Genomic DNA, 17260 nt, shown 5'->3' with positions numbered 1-17260 from the left:
GCGTGTGAGTACATAATGTACTCTTCAAGTGTAGGAAAGCTTGATATGGAGCTTAAGTCAAGAAAAGGTTAGACACTAGTTTACTGCACTAAGCAACCTTAACCTATAACTCCAACAATATGCATCCTATTTAATAAGTATGAAGACACCACTTGAACAAAAATAACAGCTCATTAGATTCCATTTGACTACCAAGACTCACCAGATAATTTCATTACCTAGCTACCCGACTAATCATATCAAAACCCTGATCCCAACTAATCAAGAAGTAGTACAAACCACTCTTGACCATGAGCACGGCTGATCAATCAGTTTGATATTCTGTAGAGTTTGACCATCTTTCCCCATGGATCATGATTTCATCACCAGCATTACCAGGTGAAAGTCTCTATATTGTTGTGCTAACTAAGCACTTACACACTTCCTATGGTGTGTCGCCAGGAGATCACTACAAGACCTTAATAAAGCTTCCACTGACCCGAAGGCATCCATTGAGGTTTTACCACTAATAGTGATTCCATCACTGTAGAAGCCCCCTCTTGTGCGACTCAAGCATCCAATATTGCTCACAGAATCAGAGGGGTGGCTAATTGATTCGTCAGGCCGTACCCATATAGGCCCCATAGATGATTATGGTTTAGCTTGGTTACAGGCTTCAAGAACCGGTCCTTAGGACCCCACACAGGAACAAACATATTCCCACCATGTAGCACAACACATACACCTTCTTGCACCATCCTCAAACCAACCATCCTATTATGATCCCTATACCATGTTGCTATAAAATATTACCACACCCAATTCATGTTGCATAAATATTAGTCAAGTTTAACTCATAACCTAACCATGATAGTAACTAGCGTATCTACCCGTTGTTTCTCATAACTCGATCATAGGTGACAAGGATAATCAAACAATTGCTAGTAAACTCTATTTATAGATTTCCAATTTAGACAAACATACAAAAAGGATAAACTATTAATATAAATATCCTAAAATAGGTGCAAGATATTAAGGACACTTGTCTTCAGTTAAGAATTGCTCGAAGTCTTCAAAAACTTGATCTTACAAGTTCACGAACTACTCACCTCCTAATTAACATAAAAAAAAACATACAAAAGAAACTACTAAAAACCCGTATCAATCGAACTTCCTCCATATTTTCTTCTTCTTCATGCTTCGTTCACCCATTTGTATTTTAAAAATAGACGACCAAAGTATTGGACATCTCGTGTCAGCAAAGACACCTAGACGAGCCCAGCGGTGGATCCAGGCAGGTCCCCATGTGTGCCCAGGCAAAAAAAAAAAGTTTAGTATAGTAATATTTTAAAGTAAAATAGCAAACATTACAAAGGGGCACACATATATCTGCTGGCTGCCACACGCACCAACCAGACACATGAGGCCATGCGCCCATGCCCCTGCCGCACAGCAGCCCGAGTGGCTATCTGCATCGCTTGAAGCTTCGTGTTGTCTTGCTCCCTAGATCCTCCTTTCTCGGCTCGACACACGCATGCAGCAAGCTAGCGACTCTTGCCGCGTAGTATGAAGCGCATGGCAGGTCGACTGCAGGACAAGGGAGCCGACAGGCGACGTGCAAGGATGCCGCTGGCCAACGCAGGCTACGCTCACGCAGGTATTCCGTCCGGCCCCTCAGTTCCTTTTGGCCTATTTGCTCTGTTTATTTGGAGATTAGTATTTAGCCATTTAGGAATTGGAGTGCAGGAGTAATGAAAATCAAATTATTTATGGTTGTAGATCTGAATATGAAGAGTGAAGTGGACTAAGGGGATATTTTGTCATTCTTTGGAAAAGCACAAAAAATTCCTTTTCTTCGAAACACTGACACCATGTGCAAACTTTCAGATATGTGAAGGGCCTCAGGCCAATCTCAACGGATTCTCTTCAGGGACCAAAATCCTGTTATGAAGGAATTTTCATCCTCTTCAACGTTCCAACAGTTTCCCTTCACGACGAGATTTACAGAGTCATTCCCTTGAGGACGGGATTCTCTCTCTTTTCCCTTCGCGATTCCTCTCAAAGAAAAGCTGTTGAAGATAAGAAAAAATAAAAGGAATGAGAATGAAGAAAGAAACCAAGAAAAAAATAAAATAAAAAGAATATAATTAAAAATAATCTAAGAGGAATCAGAAGAAGAAAGAGCAGTAGAAAACAATAACAATTATATGCAGCCAACGTGAAATGCACACACTTACCAGAATCTTTTTAGATCCACCGTTGAACGCACCAAGCTATATTTTACTAGATACGAATATAGATAATACGGATTACTGGTGTCCATGAGCCCCTTAAAACTTCTCTTTACGCAGAACATCCAACGGCCACAAACGACCAGTGTGTAACCGGGGTTAGCATTCTCGCCATGTGATAAAGCGCAAGCTAGTTCTTCCATTTTGTACAAACCCCATCAATTGAAGCGCACTTCTCCGCACCCTATCTCCTTCTCTCCCCAAAACCAATTCCCCCGACGAGGCCACGGCGGCGGCGCCGGCTTTGCGTGAGTTGTGGAGGTGCGGCTGCTATTCGACGCCGGGGTAAATGCCGCCCTACCTAGTCCACGGCGAGGTGAACGGCCGGAGGCGCGTGAACTGATGACCTACACGGCGAGGGGAATTGCGGCTGCGCTGCTCTCGCCGCTGACTTTCTCGTCTCCATTCTCCCCCACGCTCCTCCCGCGAGCCCGAGACATCTGCGCGAGGGTGGTCGAAGCAGTTTTGGCTCGGACGCCCAGCGGGCGCGGCTGTGTTCCGATCTCATGGGTCAAAACTCGTGACTTCCACGATGCACGCAGGACGTTCGACGAAATCCCTAAAAGGAGCTCGCCGGCGTGGACGGCGACCATATCCGGATGCGCGCGCGCCAGCAGGCATGCGGATGGCATGCGCGCGTTCGGGGAGATGCTTGCCGAAGGTGTGGCCGCGCCGAACGCCTTCGTCCTCGCCGGCGTCCTCAGGTGCTGCGCGGGGCTCGGGGACGTGGAGTCCGGCGTGCTCTGTAACGCAATTCTTGGCATGTACGCCAAGTGTGGCCACTATGATCGTGCCAAGGAGGCGTTCGGACTGATGGCTGAGAGAGACGCTGTCTCCTGGAACATTGTGATCAGTTCATGTCTGCAGAACGGCAACGTTCTGCGGGCCATGCAGCTGTTCGATGAATCGCCGTTGCGAGACGCTTCGAGCTGGAACAGAATCATCAGTGGTCTCATGCAGAATGGGTGTGCTGCTTGGATCGTCTGCATCAAATGGCGCGTGCTGGATTTGTGTTTAATTGAAGCTTCCTGATGCTTAAAATTATTATTATACCAATTCTTATTAAATAAGAGTTTTACAACTGATGATACCATAATCATACAATATGGAGAGTGGTGAGAAGGATGCACCATCCTAAAAATATATAATGGATTCCTGCGATCAACCGAATTCAAGTTATCAGAGAGTACAGTAGAAACAGTATGAAGATGGTGCGGACGCGATCGAGACCTATTCGTCAGCCTCACCGTCTGCTTCCGTAAAATCCGGATCATCCTCTGAAAGCACAAGCAAGAGTGAGTATAACATACTCAACAAGTCCTAACTCTTGCCTTATGGTAGAGGTATAAATACATGCATATGATATCAATAAGAAATAAGCTGTAAGGTTAGTCTTTACGAAAATACCAAGTTTACACAGGCAAGAGGGTATTTCCCATAAAACGGTTTTTGTGAAAACGTCATAACAATATTCTTAAATGAAGGGGGTTCGACTGTGGTGGAAAATCACTAGGGCTCAAATTTTTATGTTGTCAAACACTCCGTCCACGGCAACCCACGGCACACAGCCGAACCTATTCTCCAAAAACGAGCCCATCTTATCCGCACACTCACCAAGGAAACACACGCAACACAAGCTAGTTGCTGTGACCAAATCGTAGTTCGTCCATGATCGTGGACACGACTATTCGAATAGTTTTACCTCTGCAGAGTGGTACACTTTACCCATAAACTGAGTTTGGCAACATACCACCATCGTAGTAGTGCGACTCAACAAAGCCATTACCAACCACAGCATCATCTCACTAGCCGCCCATGGGAGCTAACCAGGGGTTCCTGACCTTTAACTAGGCCTTCAACCAGGTCGTCAAGCTTGCATCTGCTCCATGGTTTCGCGTTACACACCTGCATCCGGGTGATCAGTAGACTAGCTGGTGGGGTTTAGACTAAGAGCCTGTTTGTTTGGGCTTCTGCTTCTGACTTTTCTGAAATGCTGTGCTTTTGGCTTTTTTGAAAAGCTGTTTTTGGATTTTAGCTGTTAGATTTTACAACATTTTTTTGGCTTCTCAGCACTACTTCTCAGAAAAGCTACTCTCAGCTAGCTTCTCAGCTTCTAGTTTATTTCCTCGGAAGCAGGCTTCTGACTTCTCCAGAAACCACTTTTCAGCAAACCCGTTTGTTTGAGCTTCTGACTTCTAAGCTTCTGAGAAAAGTAGAAGCCAGAAGCAGCCTGAAACAAACAGACCCTAAACCCTGCCACATACAGGATTGAGTGGCTGTACTATGAAGAGTAGGTAGGATGTCACATCAACTCGGTCATTAAACGAGCCAAGACAAACATCTCCACATGGAACTTGCCACACAGGCAGCTCTCCTCACGAAGCCTGCCACACATGCAGAGCTTCAACTCCCAAGGCGTTCTCAACAGAACCTTGATTTGCCCTAACTCTAACCAGTTCTCGATTGTTATCACTATCCAACAAGTTTTCCCATCCCATAACTCACGCAACACAAAGCACCAAGTTTTACACAGTTTGCAAAGCTATAATTTGTTAAGCATGAAATAATAGTAGAGATTATTATCCTAAGCATACTAGAATCAAAGTAATCGTCTTAGCGTAAATAAAGTAGTCGAGACGAAAGTCCTAGAATACCAAGATTATATTCAAGATGATCACAAACAGGCTGGCTAATCTACAATAGGACATAACTAGCTCAATAGTTTAAATTATGCCAGCAAGTAATACTTCATGCATTTAATCGATGGAAAACGACTGCTACGGGTCATGGTGATAAAACTGGGTTCAATATGATCAAAGGGAAATAGATTGAGACTTGACTTCGTTGAAATCCTCAAGAGGGTCCTGCTCGAAGTCTTGCGTTCCCGGCTCCTCCTTGAACTCTCCAATTTCTAAAACGCGACACACAGACAACAACATGACACACCAATAAATACAAATAAACTATTAATAAATTTTAAATCAATAAGAAATTGGTATGAATAGATAGAGTTTGAATTTAGATGAATATGGTGGAAGAATCGTTGAAATCAGAGTTAAACGAAGAAGGAACGGTCTTCGGAAGTTGGTTGAGAGTTAAATTCGAGAAAAAGAAAAGGAGGGAATATTCCTCAGAAGTTGGATTTTCGGGAAAAAGAGAAATGGTGCTGTTCATTCAGGCTGAAACTGTGCTGGGCTGGGCTCCTTAGGCCACTGGGCTGGCTGATGCTGGGCTACTGTTGGGCCAAGGTGCCCCAACTCGGCTCGGGAGGGGGTGACGGCTAGTGGAGATGGCGTTACAACTTGGCCCACTTGTCGGATTACACACACACACACACACACACACACACACATAGAGGGGATGGCGGGGAGACGGCGGAGGACGTCGCCTTAGCTGGATAGCTCGGGAACGGCGGCGCGGGCTGCCCGTGGCGGTAGCTCTCCGCAGGGCTCGCCGCTGGCGGCTACAGGCCTCGGATTGGAACGAGATATGGGTCAGGGTGTTCGTCTCGATACGACGAAGCTGGTGAGGGGGCATGTCATCGGCGATGGCGGTTGGGACAGTGTTAATGCCTCACCGAAGTTGGGGAAGGCGGCAGCCAAAGTCGAAATCCACGATGTACGCGGTGTAGTGAACACATATCACCGCTTGTTTTGGTCAGCGGGGTACTGACGGCGGCCTGCGATGGAGAGGGGGTGTAGTAGCCTTGGTGGCACGATGGAAGCTCGACAGGGAGGTGGAAATGTTCAATAGAGGGGCTCTAGAGGTGGAGTTAGGCTCGGTGAAGCTCGCCATGGGTTCAATTGGTCGGCAGCAGCTCGAGGTCGACGGATCGACGATGGCGCCATCGGAAGGGAAGCACAGAGAGAATACGAGAGAGAGAAAGGGAGAGAGATGAGCGGTGCTTGCCTCAGTGAGCTCGGCGAGCGGTGGTGAGCTACGAGGGAGCGCAAGGTGGGGCTTTTATAGCTAGGCGAGGGAGAGCGGCAGTGCTGACAATGGGGGTCCATGACAAAGCTAGCGTGTGTGCTTGTCAATTGTGATACAGAGCCAGTGGTGTAGCGGTTTAGATGTCGCGCTACGCGAGAAGGACGGGCTCGACAGTCGAGGAAGCGGTGAAGCATTTACTCCACACGTGCTCGACCGGTGGTACTCTCTGGCACGGTCGTCATGCGCGGTGGTGGTGGCAGAGGAGAGCGGCAAACAATGGTGTGAACCGGCGACTCTAGTGGAGGTATAGGGCGACGAAGTTAAGCGCGTGATTGGCAGGCGGTGGTTGGCAGGCGTTGCGGCTCGGCTAAGCGGTAGGGCCAACGGCCAATGAGCGTGCTCGTGCGCGAGCGCGAGCATGGGCTTGGGCGCTAGAGGAAGACGAAGGAGAGGGGGACGGGCTGGCTACGCGCACGGGCTGCGAGAGAAGAAAAGAAAAGGGAAGTGGGCCGGAGGGAAAAGGAAACGGGCCGGTCACGGGATAAGGAAAAAGGAAAGAGATGGGCCGGCTGGGTTTGGGCCCAAGAAGAGAAAAAAAGAGAGGATTTTAGAATTTTGGTTTGGTATCGATTTGAAAATAATTTTGGATTGATTTCCTTTTGCAAAGATTTTTGGAAAACGAATTTTGGGTAAAAACTGGGATGTTACATCAATCAATATACATACTCCACGGCATTTGCCTTGGCCGGCATGCTTTCGTTGCCGGACCTGGGCCGGCAGCTCCATGGTCGCGTTGTGACGGCTGTGGTGGAGCACGATGCATTTGTCCGGTGCTCTCTCACGGACATGTACTGCAAGTGCGGCACAATGGAGGCTGCTCTGTCAATCTTTGATTGATGGTCTCAGATCACTAGTGACGTAAAGTTTGCATGGAGCACGATGATTGCAGGATACATTCAAAATGGCAGGGAGGAGGAAGTTCTCGAGTTCTTCCGCAGGATGCTGCATGAAGGAGTTGCTGCTGATCAGTTCATCCTCACTAGTGTAGCTGCAGCATGTGCAAATGCAGGGATGGTTGAGCAAGGCAGGCAAGTTCACGTCTTTGTTGAGAAGCTGGGTCACAGATTATTAGACGCGCCATTGGCATCTGCCATCGTCGACATGTATGCTAAGTGCGGCAGCCTTGAAGATTCTCATAGGATATTCAACAGTGCCCAGGCCAAGAATGTTGCTCTCGGGACTGCGATGCTGGGTTCATATGCATCGTATGGCCAAGGCAGGATGGAAATAGAATTCTTCAACAGAATGAAAGCAGAAAAGATCACACCAAATGAGATCACCTTTTTCTCTGTTCTATTTGCTTGTAGCCATGGCGGATTAGTCAGTGAAGGAGACCACTTCTTCAAGCTAATGCAAGAAGAGTATGGAATTGTTCGAAGCACCGAGCACTACAATTGCATGGTTGATCTTTATGGTCGAGCTGGACTAGTCGAGAAAGCAAAGAATTTCATTGAGGAAAATAACATCAATCATGAAACTATTGTTTGGAAGACGTTGCTGTCAGCTTGTCGACTTCACAAGCACATCGAGTATGCAAATTTGGCTTCTGAAAAGTTGATTCAACTAGAGCAATGTGATGCTGGATCATATGTTCTGATGTCGAACATGTATGCCACCAACAGTAAATGGTTGACACTTTCAAGCTCAGAAGTTCAATGCGGGAAAGGAGAGTCAGGAAGCAGCCAGTTCAATCTTGGATCCATCTGCAGAGTTCTGTGCATACGTTTGTTGCAGGGGATATGTCCCACCCGAGATCAGCTGAAATTTATGCTTACTTAGAGAAGCTGATGGAGAGGCTGCACGAAATGGGGTACAAAATGGAATTGATCTTGTTGTTCATGATGTTGAGGAGGAACAGAGAGAAACAACTCTAAAGTTCCACAGTGAGAAGCTTGCCATTGCATTTGGGATCATCAGCACTCCGATTGGGATGCCACTACGGATCTTCAAGAATCTTCGTGTTTGCGATGACTGCCATGAAGCAATCAAGTCCATAAGCCAAGCTGCAGATCGTGAGATAGTTGTTCGAGACTTGTATCGGTTTCATCATTTCAAGGATGGTATGTGTTCTTGTGAGGATTTCTGGTGAAGGTTTTGCCTGATCATTTCTGGCGACAGATTTCTGGTGGCTAATAGGGCAAGGTACCTTGTTGACGTATAGCACGTGACTTGATACAATTTTGCTAAGAGCTTGGGTCCACCATCATCGCTATGGGCAGGTAGACATCTTTTTCTGAACATATGAGAAAATCTCTGCTTCCCTTTTGTGGATCATGCACTTGCTTAACCGACTTGCTTTCTGGTTGAACAATTTTACCTGTTTCATTCCTTTTATTTTGTCATGCTGAGCCTATTTTACATGGTTCATAATTTATCACTTGCAACAAACCCTAATGGGCAGTTGACAAGATCAGAGGAGAGATGTGATTCATGTCGAGCTCTTCTTGGCACCAAACTATTTGTTATGTACCCAGATGACCCAGATGTTTGCTACAGCTGCAGGGTATGCCTTCTTGAACTATTATGTTGTGGTGCTCATCTGTCATGATACTACAGGATATATCTTACTGCCACTCATCTAGAGCTGAAATGTTTCCAGCCAGAGAGCAGTTATATGTGATATTAAGGAACATCGCAGTGAGGAGAAAAAAAGCGTATAGGAGTGTGATAAGGCTGCACTGGGAACAGCAAGAAGTTATTTGCAAGCTTGAGGTTACACTTTCCTCGTGGATGACTAATTCATGTTTTTTTTTTGACATCATACAGTGCAATATCCTTTCACTTTGGTTTTCAGGAATCACGAAAAGGAAGTAGTTTGCTTGTGGAAACATTGAGGTCGAAGCTGGTATGCTGTATTCACAGTGATTGCTTTGAACTCTTTCACACCTTTGTTGCACTACAATCTTTTTCTCTTCTGATCTTCTCATGTACGAAAAGGCTCAAGAGAACCTTGTAACATCTGAGGGGGAAAAAGGGTAAGAGATGGAAACTGAAATTTAGGATGCATGACAGTTGCTATCAGCCAACATCGATGAAGCTCCTTTTATGTATCATCAGAGGAACATTACACTGCACTTGATCTGAATTGTCGCAGCTTAGGGTAGCACTAATGGTGGTGCGAAACACATTTTTTTATTGTAGTTTCATTGAGAGATGTATGGTGTACCGATGAATGGGTTGTATGAACTATGCCTTTTTTGTTGTATCATCGAAGCATACGAATGATTTTGTAGGAAATTATCAAAAGGATTTGCTTTTGCTCGTTGTAGGAATTTAAGAATTGAAGCACATGCGATTGAAATGATTGTGTGGATTTGTTTGTGCTGTATGTATCGATGGAGGAATGCATGCAACATATGCGGGTGATGCCCTTTACAGAATGCTGCTGCTGCTCATGCCATGCAGCTGAATTGGGACAAGATGCCAAGCTAAAACTGAGACAAGATAAAATGGAACTGAACCAAGACAAACGCGTTCACTGCGAATTTCATTAATTCATGTTCAAACTTCAGACTCTTTATTGCGAAGTTTAAAATTCTTACATTTGAGGTCAAAGTTATTTTTAACTTTCTATTGCAAAGTTCATAAATTCATGTTCAAAGTTTATGGATTCAAGTCTAAGCTTTCTGACTCTCGAGTTGAAACTTCGAAGTTGGACTCAAATCCTCTGTGGCCCGTTTTTATCCCCGTAATTGGGCCTGAAACGTGGACTTGGATTCTGATTCTTGGGCTTTCCTGTATTTATCCGGTTGATCCAGGGGCTCGTTTGTAAAGATACAAAATTTAGGGGAGTCGAGGTCGGGCCGTCCTATTCGATCGCCGCCACAGTTGCTTGTGCCTCATCGTTGCCTCGCCGGCGATCTCACCGGCGGCGACGTGAGACGACAAACCGGGCCTCCTTTCGTTGAAGCCTTCCCTCATCGGGAGGTGTCGCCATCCGCTTCTTCCCCGCCTTCTGCTGGTACTGGGCTGGCGTGGAGAGGAGGTTCGGTCCGTCCTGACCTAGATCAATCTCTTTGTTGGTGAGTACTCCAAGCTTGCTTTGACGGATTGTTCTGGAAGTCGGTTTTGTTCTCGATGGATTCTCCCAATGTTCTTTCTTTCTCCCCATTCGATTAGTTGTGGATTTGTGTGTTGCGTGTTGCCCTACTATAATCCAATCCATCGGTCCAACCGTTGCCCAATTAGGGTTTCATCGTTTCCAGCGCCCAAGATTGAGCTAGCCAAGGTTCGGGTGCAGTTGATTTTTCAAGATATTTTTGGGGATTCAACTGTCTGAGTCTAATTTTAGCGTCAATTTTGACTTGGGAGGAAGTGACAGAAGAAGAAAGGTAGATGCATGCTCTTGTTCAGATTGGTTGGAAATTAGAGATCGCATAGTCCGTTTCTTAGGTTTCTGCTATGCTGAAGTGGCTTATGTTTGGGTACTCATCTATCACTAAAGTTGAAATTGAAAAGCTTGCGAGGTTTTCCTTTATTTTACCTTAGAATTTTTAGGCTAGTCTTTATCATGCTGGCTTAAGTAGTTATGTTAAGTTACAGCATAAGTAGGCTGTCTAGACTCTAGACGACTTTGTACTTTAGCACACAAGCCGTAGCATCGAGTAGAGCACAGAGCTGGCGGAGGAGCAAAGATGGGGAGTAGAGCAAGTACCTGTCCACGGCGGAGGAGCTGGCTAGCAGGGAGTAGAGCATAGATAAGGCGGACGGTAGAGAGGAGTTGCGATGTGGAGGGGCGCAGGCCGGGGGGGGGGGGGCTGCAACCGGCGACGCGACATATGAGAGGAGATACGGGACAAAGACAATAGATGCCAGATGGGGAATGGTTTAGGTCTTTGTGTTGGGAAAAGTTTGGCGGGGCTGAAATTTCCTCCCACGCGGACCCGCCAAGCGCCAAGACACTGCATCGCCAAGACGGCAGACTAGTCGCACATGAAGCTGCCTAGTCGCATCCAGTAACCGGACAGTCTAGCCATCTATACTTGTGTCTACCCCCTAAATTGGACGCCGAGCCTTTGACTAGCATCTAGTCATCGTCTAGACGTGCTAGACGACCGTCTACTTGAACATTGGCAAGTAGGGAGAAGTTTAGTTCCAAAAACCCTACTGCCCCTCCTCAATCTCATTTCCTGACTGCCCCATTAACAAGCCATGCTTAGGCAATCCTTAATGATGCCTACTTCCATTAAAGCACCCCCACAATCTCCCTACTTGCCAAGTGGAGTGTAGATGCATCCATAGTGATTTCTTTGGTTGGCAAACAAGCCTTAACTAGTTGGATTGATTTCACTTCGATCTGATTTCTTATATTTACTGTGAGCGTTGGACAGAGATGCCATTTGGCCTAATTCTTTGTTGACTTGGCAAATAAGCACTTACATGCCTCCAGTGCTGCTAGAGACCTGTTGCATGCATGTTTCACAGAAATTTCATTATTTCTTTTTTATGAATTGCATCTTTCCCATGATCTCTTGAAAATTTTAGTTGTTAAGAGTAAAAAAAGAAGAAGAACTGTATCTTTGTCATGTTGTTATTGTCTGTCAAAGTTTCATAGATAACCTATGCTTCAATAGTCCAAAATGGGTGAGGTTGCAATATGGATGGGTCTGATAGATTCTTCCATTGCATTTACCAAGCCTGGTACAGCATGCCCAACCTTGGCTTTTCCTTGAAGCTTAACGGATACTTATGATTGTCAAACATGTGTGAAATCATGGGAGGTAAAATTGCCATTCCAGAATGCTAGTAAACTTAGCTCCTGTTACTTAGCTTTATATCTGGGTAGGTGTTTTGTGAGTTTGCTTGCAGACATTATAAGTTTATAATTTTTACTCTTCTGCTAAACATCTTGCCTTTTTGGGCAATAATACCATTAAGTGACACCTGCTACAACGAATATAATAATTATTACTGTGTGACCACAACCATTTGTTTCTTATACTCATTTGCACTCTGCATTGGATAAAGTTTTTGGATGCACATAGCCATTTTTTTCTTGTTGCCAGGTCCCGTCGTGATGGGGTTATTCAGGGGCAGCTTCACTTTCATGGTGGGAATGGGTTGTGGTGTCTATGTAGCTCAGAACTACAATGTTCCGAACGTCAAGAAGCTATTCAACACCTACGTCTTCCTGGCAAAGCATATTGAGGAAACCCACCGCAAGCCGAAGAAGGATGATGACTGATCATTTACATAGGTTTTCCTGTCATGCCCTAGGAAAAGTGAAGTAGCTAACATGACACAGAAAGGTGCTCTTTAGGAATGGTAAAGTCAAATTTGATGATCATCAGGTTTTGAACTATGTTGGATTATCTTGGTTAGTAGATGTGGAATTTTGTTGCAGTAACAGTTTTTGGTCTTATTGGACCATCATAATTCATCCAATGCCTGACTAGCACTAAATGCACTTTACTAGGCGATGGATAAGTTTGCGTCCTTGCATTTGTCAAGTTTACATGGGATGGTATGTTTAATTTTAAATAGCACCTTTCCTGGAATTGCCACTGCGGCTGAATCGTGTGGAATGTACCCTTATCCTCGAAATGACTGTTTATTCTCTCATCCTCACCTGCAACTAATGGTAAGAAAAATCGTTGGAACGTAGCATACCGAGGCTAAATTTAGCAGGCTTTACATCTAAAAATATAGATTGATTAGACTTTACTAGTTTGGACTTATCATAGCAGGCTCAGAACACGTTAACAATTACTTGAACACATACGTTCATATGTTCGTCAGTGGTGTTCAATTGTTCTGTTGTTCATCTGTGATGAAAAACAATTGTGTACAGAATTTCTGCGTGTTTGTTCATGCGGTTAGGCAAAAAGTTCGTGTGCACTTATTTTTGGTGATGTTTGAATCTGTTTTGTAGATATGTGTATTTTTAATTTTTGTGATGTTTGAGACTGTTGCCTACATGGATTTTGTTCGAACTTGTGATTTACACATATTTATGATAAATTTGAATTTTGTGACGATCATGTGTTGGAGAGGTACTATATTCAAGTTTCGAAAACGAGACCGACTCAGTATTTTACCGTCAAGAGAAGTGGTCCCACGACAAAACAAAGAAATATTCTCTATTATAGATGGAAGCAAATTTTATAGCACCATGTCCTGTAAAAGATCCCTCCCTTATGATATGTGTCCGGTATTTGAACCCGAGTACCTGGGAAAAAGTAGAATATTTGATGGAAGAACAGGATCCCTTGGAACAATATGTTTTTCCTCTCTCTTCCTTAGTTCAGCTATTGAATCAGGAGATTAATGATGTAGATAGGGTTTTACAGAGGTATTTTTTGATAGGGTTCTATAAAATTTATTTTCATTATAGAACACTAGTCGCATACTTATGCATTTGTATGGGCTAGTTTGTACATATTATTGAATATGTTGATTTATTGATGCTTTATGTTTTATAGTAAATTTCATATATCTGTAATTATTTATACTTTTGTAACATAAAACTACAACTTTGAAGATATATTTTATAAAAATATAACTAATTATACCTTTAGTAATGTAAAACTACAGTACTAAGGACATAAGTAATTGTAATTTTGTAAAATAGATCTTAAAAGTTACAGTTTATGTTCTAAAGAGGACCTTGCATCAGAGCTTGAGGAGTTTGTTTCAACGTCGGCGATGCTTGAGTTGCCGCTTGGTCCAAAACGTATTGGGAGGTTCTGGGCTAACGGTGATTGTGTCTTCGACTCAGATTGAATCAATTAGCCACGCCTGAGCTAACGGCAATCGAATCCGTCGAAGGAGACGATGCAACACTGGCGAAGGCCTTTGTATTGGCTGTAAAGGGGATAGCAAGATCGTGGTACTCCGCGTTGCCTCCAAGATCCATCTATTCATGGGAGCAATTGCGTAACGCCCTATACAACAATTTTCAGGGAAATCGGGCAGGCAAGATTACCGCGAGCGACCTCTTCGCATTGAAACAACAGCTAACAGAAATGTTATAGAGTCATGCGTCGCTTCGTACACATCCGCTGTCAGGCGAAGGGGCTAAGCGAAGACACAATCATCGACGCCGTCATGCAGGGTATCAGAGGGGGACTCCTGGCAGGAAAGCTTACAAGAAAGACGCCAGGGAGTGTACAAGAGCTGCTCAACAAGATGGAAGAATATGCGAGATCTGAGTTCGACCATCTTCGGAGGAAAAATGAAATGGTAGCCTCAAAAGCAGTAAAAACAAATACGTCGGCCAGGGAGGCAGGCACTGGCCACTCTAGAGACCGATTGCGGCATGTGAGGAAAGTCGAAGCATCTGACTATACAACAAGGCAAAAAGAGGTCAATCAGATAGACTCCGACCCCGTCGAAGTTGCTCAAGCGATAAGCAAAGGTCAGAGTGGGGTCACTCGAGGAGGCCGAATTGGCAGAGGCCGGGGCTGAGGAGGTCGAGGTGGACGGGTTCCGCAAGACCCGGCCACATTCTACTACGAGTTACATGGCAAAGGAGCCGGCCACAGGACCAAGCAGTGCCATGAAAGAGAGCTTAGCGAAGCAATCCTTCGATCAAGCAAGAACCATACACCACGCCGCACAATTCAGGCGAGGCGAAGCATGGGAAAACCCCAACCTAGTCATGACGTTTGCCAACCAGTGGCGACCGATGCTTGCGCCACAACAATATGCCCCCGCAGCCTCAGCTCAACTGGATCAAACAACGGGGAGCTACTTCCTCCTCCACCAAGATCTACGATCGAAGCATCACCGGAGACCAGCAGGTCTGTGAACATGGTAAATCATGGATACAATGTGATGTTGGCGATCTCAAGAGGGTCTAATCAGGAGACAGAGTCTAAGAGGCAGTGAAAAGAATATGTGCGAAGGGTCAACCACGTTGGTGTAGGGCCAACTTACGTTCACTCAAGATGGTCCAATGTTCCCATCACATTTTCGCAAGATGACATGAGGGTTCTAGATTACCCGCACACGGACGCCTTCGTGATTATAGCAAATATTCCGGGAAATGAAGTGCATAGAATCTTGATAGATGGTGGGAGCTCCGCGGATATCATCTTTGCGGATGCCTTCGACAAAATGGGTTTACGGCAAAGTGACCTGGACCAGGCTGGGTCTCCATTGCTAGACTTCGGCGAAAACGCAATCAACGCTTTGGGAAAGATAACAATCCCGGTGTCATTTGGCGAAGGGACAAATTTTCGGACGGAGGATATTACCTTCGATGTGGTCGACATCAACTATCCATATAATGCGATATTTGGTCGGGGAGTCCTGAACACATTCGGAGCGATACCGCACCACGCTTATCTGAGCATGAAAACGCCAGGTCCTGGAGGAGTCATAACAGTGCTTGGAGATCAGCAAGTGGCCCGCAGAATCGAAGTAGGAATCACTCCAGGTCGGCGAAATGTCCATATGGTGACAGAACCTTCGGCGGATCGTGAGGAACGTGAGATCCAGCCAAAGGTAAAGAAGGTGGCGAAGGCCACACCAGAAGGGGAGACCAGAATAGTGCCGCTACATCCAGAAAAACTAGATAAAAAATCACCATAGCGGCGGAGGTCCCAGAGGAAGACTAGCGAGAACTGATAATGTTCCTTCGCAGCAACGAGGATGTCTTCGCTTGGTCTCCGAAGGACCTGCAAGGAGTCAGTAGGGAAATCATTCAGCACACTTTAAATGTAGACCCTAGCGTGAAGCCAAAGAAGCAAAAGCTCTGGAAAGCTTCGAATGAAAGGGAAGAAGCAGCGAAGGCTGAGGTAAAGAAGCTGCTTGATGCTGGCGTGATACGTGAAGTGTTGCACTCAGAGTGGCTGGCCAACCTAGTGCTAGTTAAGAAAAGCAACAGTAAGTGGAGAATGTGTGTAGACTTCACGGACCTAAACAGGGCTTGTCCGAAGGATGATTTCTCATTACCTAGAATTGATCAGTTGGTGGACTCAGCTACTGGTTGTGAAATGTTGAGTTTCCTAGATGCATACTTGGGGTACCACCAAGTTTGGATGGCAAAGGAAGATGAGGAGAGGACAAGTTTCAAAACCTCCTTTGGCATATATTGCTTTGTGAGGATGCCCTTCGGCCTCCGAAATGCTGGCGTAACCTTCACCAGATTAGTGCAAACAGTGCTAAGCTCACAAATAGGGCAAAATGTCCTAGCATACGTTGATGACATAGTGGTCAAGAGTGCAAGAAAGAGCCAACATCTCGAAGACCTACGGGAAACCTTCGAAAAATTGCGAAGGGCGGGACTAAAGCTAAATAAAAAAATGTGCCTTTGGAGTATAGTCTGGGAGGCTATTAGGGTTCTTGGTGTCGAAGAGAGGCATCGAAGTAGAACCCCAAAAGATCCAGGCAATAATAGACATGAAACCTCCGCAGAGCAGAAAGCAAGCACATCACTTGGCAGGCAGGTTGGCGGCGCTGAATCGGTTCATTGCAAAATCTGCATAATGAAGCTTACCTTTCTTCAAAACGTTAAAAAGCTCTGACCCATTCAAATAGGGTGTGAAGCAGCAAGAAGCCTTCAATGAACTGAAGAACTATCTGACGAAGCTCACAGCCCTATCCAGTCCCGATCCCAGGGCTGATTTGTTGTTGTACATAGCAGCATCCCCTTCGGTAGTAAGCGTTGTACTTGTGCAGGAGAGGCACAAAAATAAAAAGCTACAGCAGTTCCCAATATATTACATGTCCGGCCCGAAGAGATTCTACACCGAAATGGAAAAGGTAGCATACGCACTGGTAATGGTATCGCGCATGCTTCGTCATTACTTCACGGCTCACAAGATCATAGTGCCAACCTCCCTATCCCTTCACGACATGTTTGAAAACCGGGAAGCTACAGGAAGAATGGCGAAATGGGCTACAAAGGTCGCCCCACTCATGATAGTTTTTGTGGCAAGAACAGCGATGAAGTCCCAGGCGTTAGCGGACTTCGTAGCAGAATGGACGCCGCTGGCCGAAGCCCCGGTAGAAGAACCGTCAGACCCGGTCTGGATAGCATATTACGATGGGGCATG

General features: G+C 45.4%; 1 protein-coding gene and 1 pseudogene across 1 annotated transcript; both read left to right on the top strand.

Annotated features, from left to right (window-relative positions):
* Positions 1-2355: 2355 nt before the first annotated feature.
* LOC133891115 (pentatricopeptide repeat-containing protein At5g04780, mitochondrial-like) lies at positions 2356-8636 on the top strand (annotated as a pseudogene).
* A 1391-nt stretch (positions 8637-10027) lies between these two features.
* Positions 10028-12757, top strand: LOC133891593 (uncharacterized). The gene is made up of 2 exons (XM_062332320.1): positions 10028-10282; positions 12266-12757. Exon 2 carries the CDS (start codon positions 12277-12279, stop codon positions 12442-12444), a length of 168 nt encoding a protein of 55 aa, XP_062188304.1. The 5' UTR covers positions 10028-10282; positions 12266-12276; the 3' UTR covers positions 12445-12757.
* The last annotated feature ends 4503 nt before the right edge of the window (positions 12758-17260 follow it).

The sequence above is a fragment of the Phragmites australis genome, chromosome 14, assembly GCF_958298935.1.
Source record: "Phragmites australis chromosome 14, lpPhrAust1.1, whole genome shotgun sequence".
Lineage (NCBI taxonomy): Eukaryota > Viridiplantae > Streptophyta > Magnoliopsida > Poales > Poaceae > Phragmites > Phragmites australis.
This window is presented reverse-complemented; position numbering and strand designations above follow the sequence as displayed.

Excerpts from the sequence above, each read along its gene's own strand:
- LOC133891593 (XM_062332320.1), top strand. The coding sequence starts at position 12,277 with ATGGGGTTATTCAGGGGCAGCTTCACTTTCATGGTGGGAATGGGTTGT.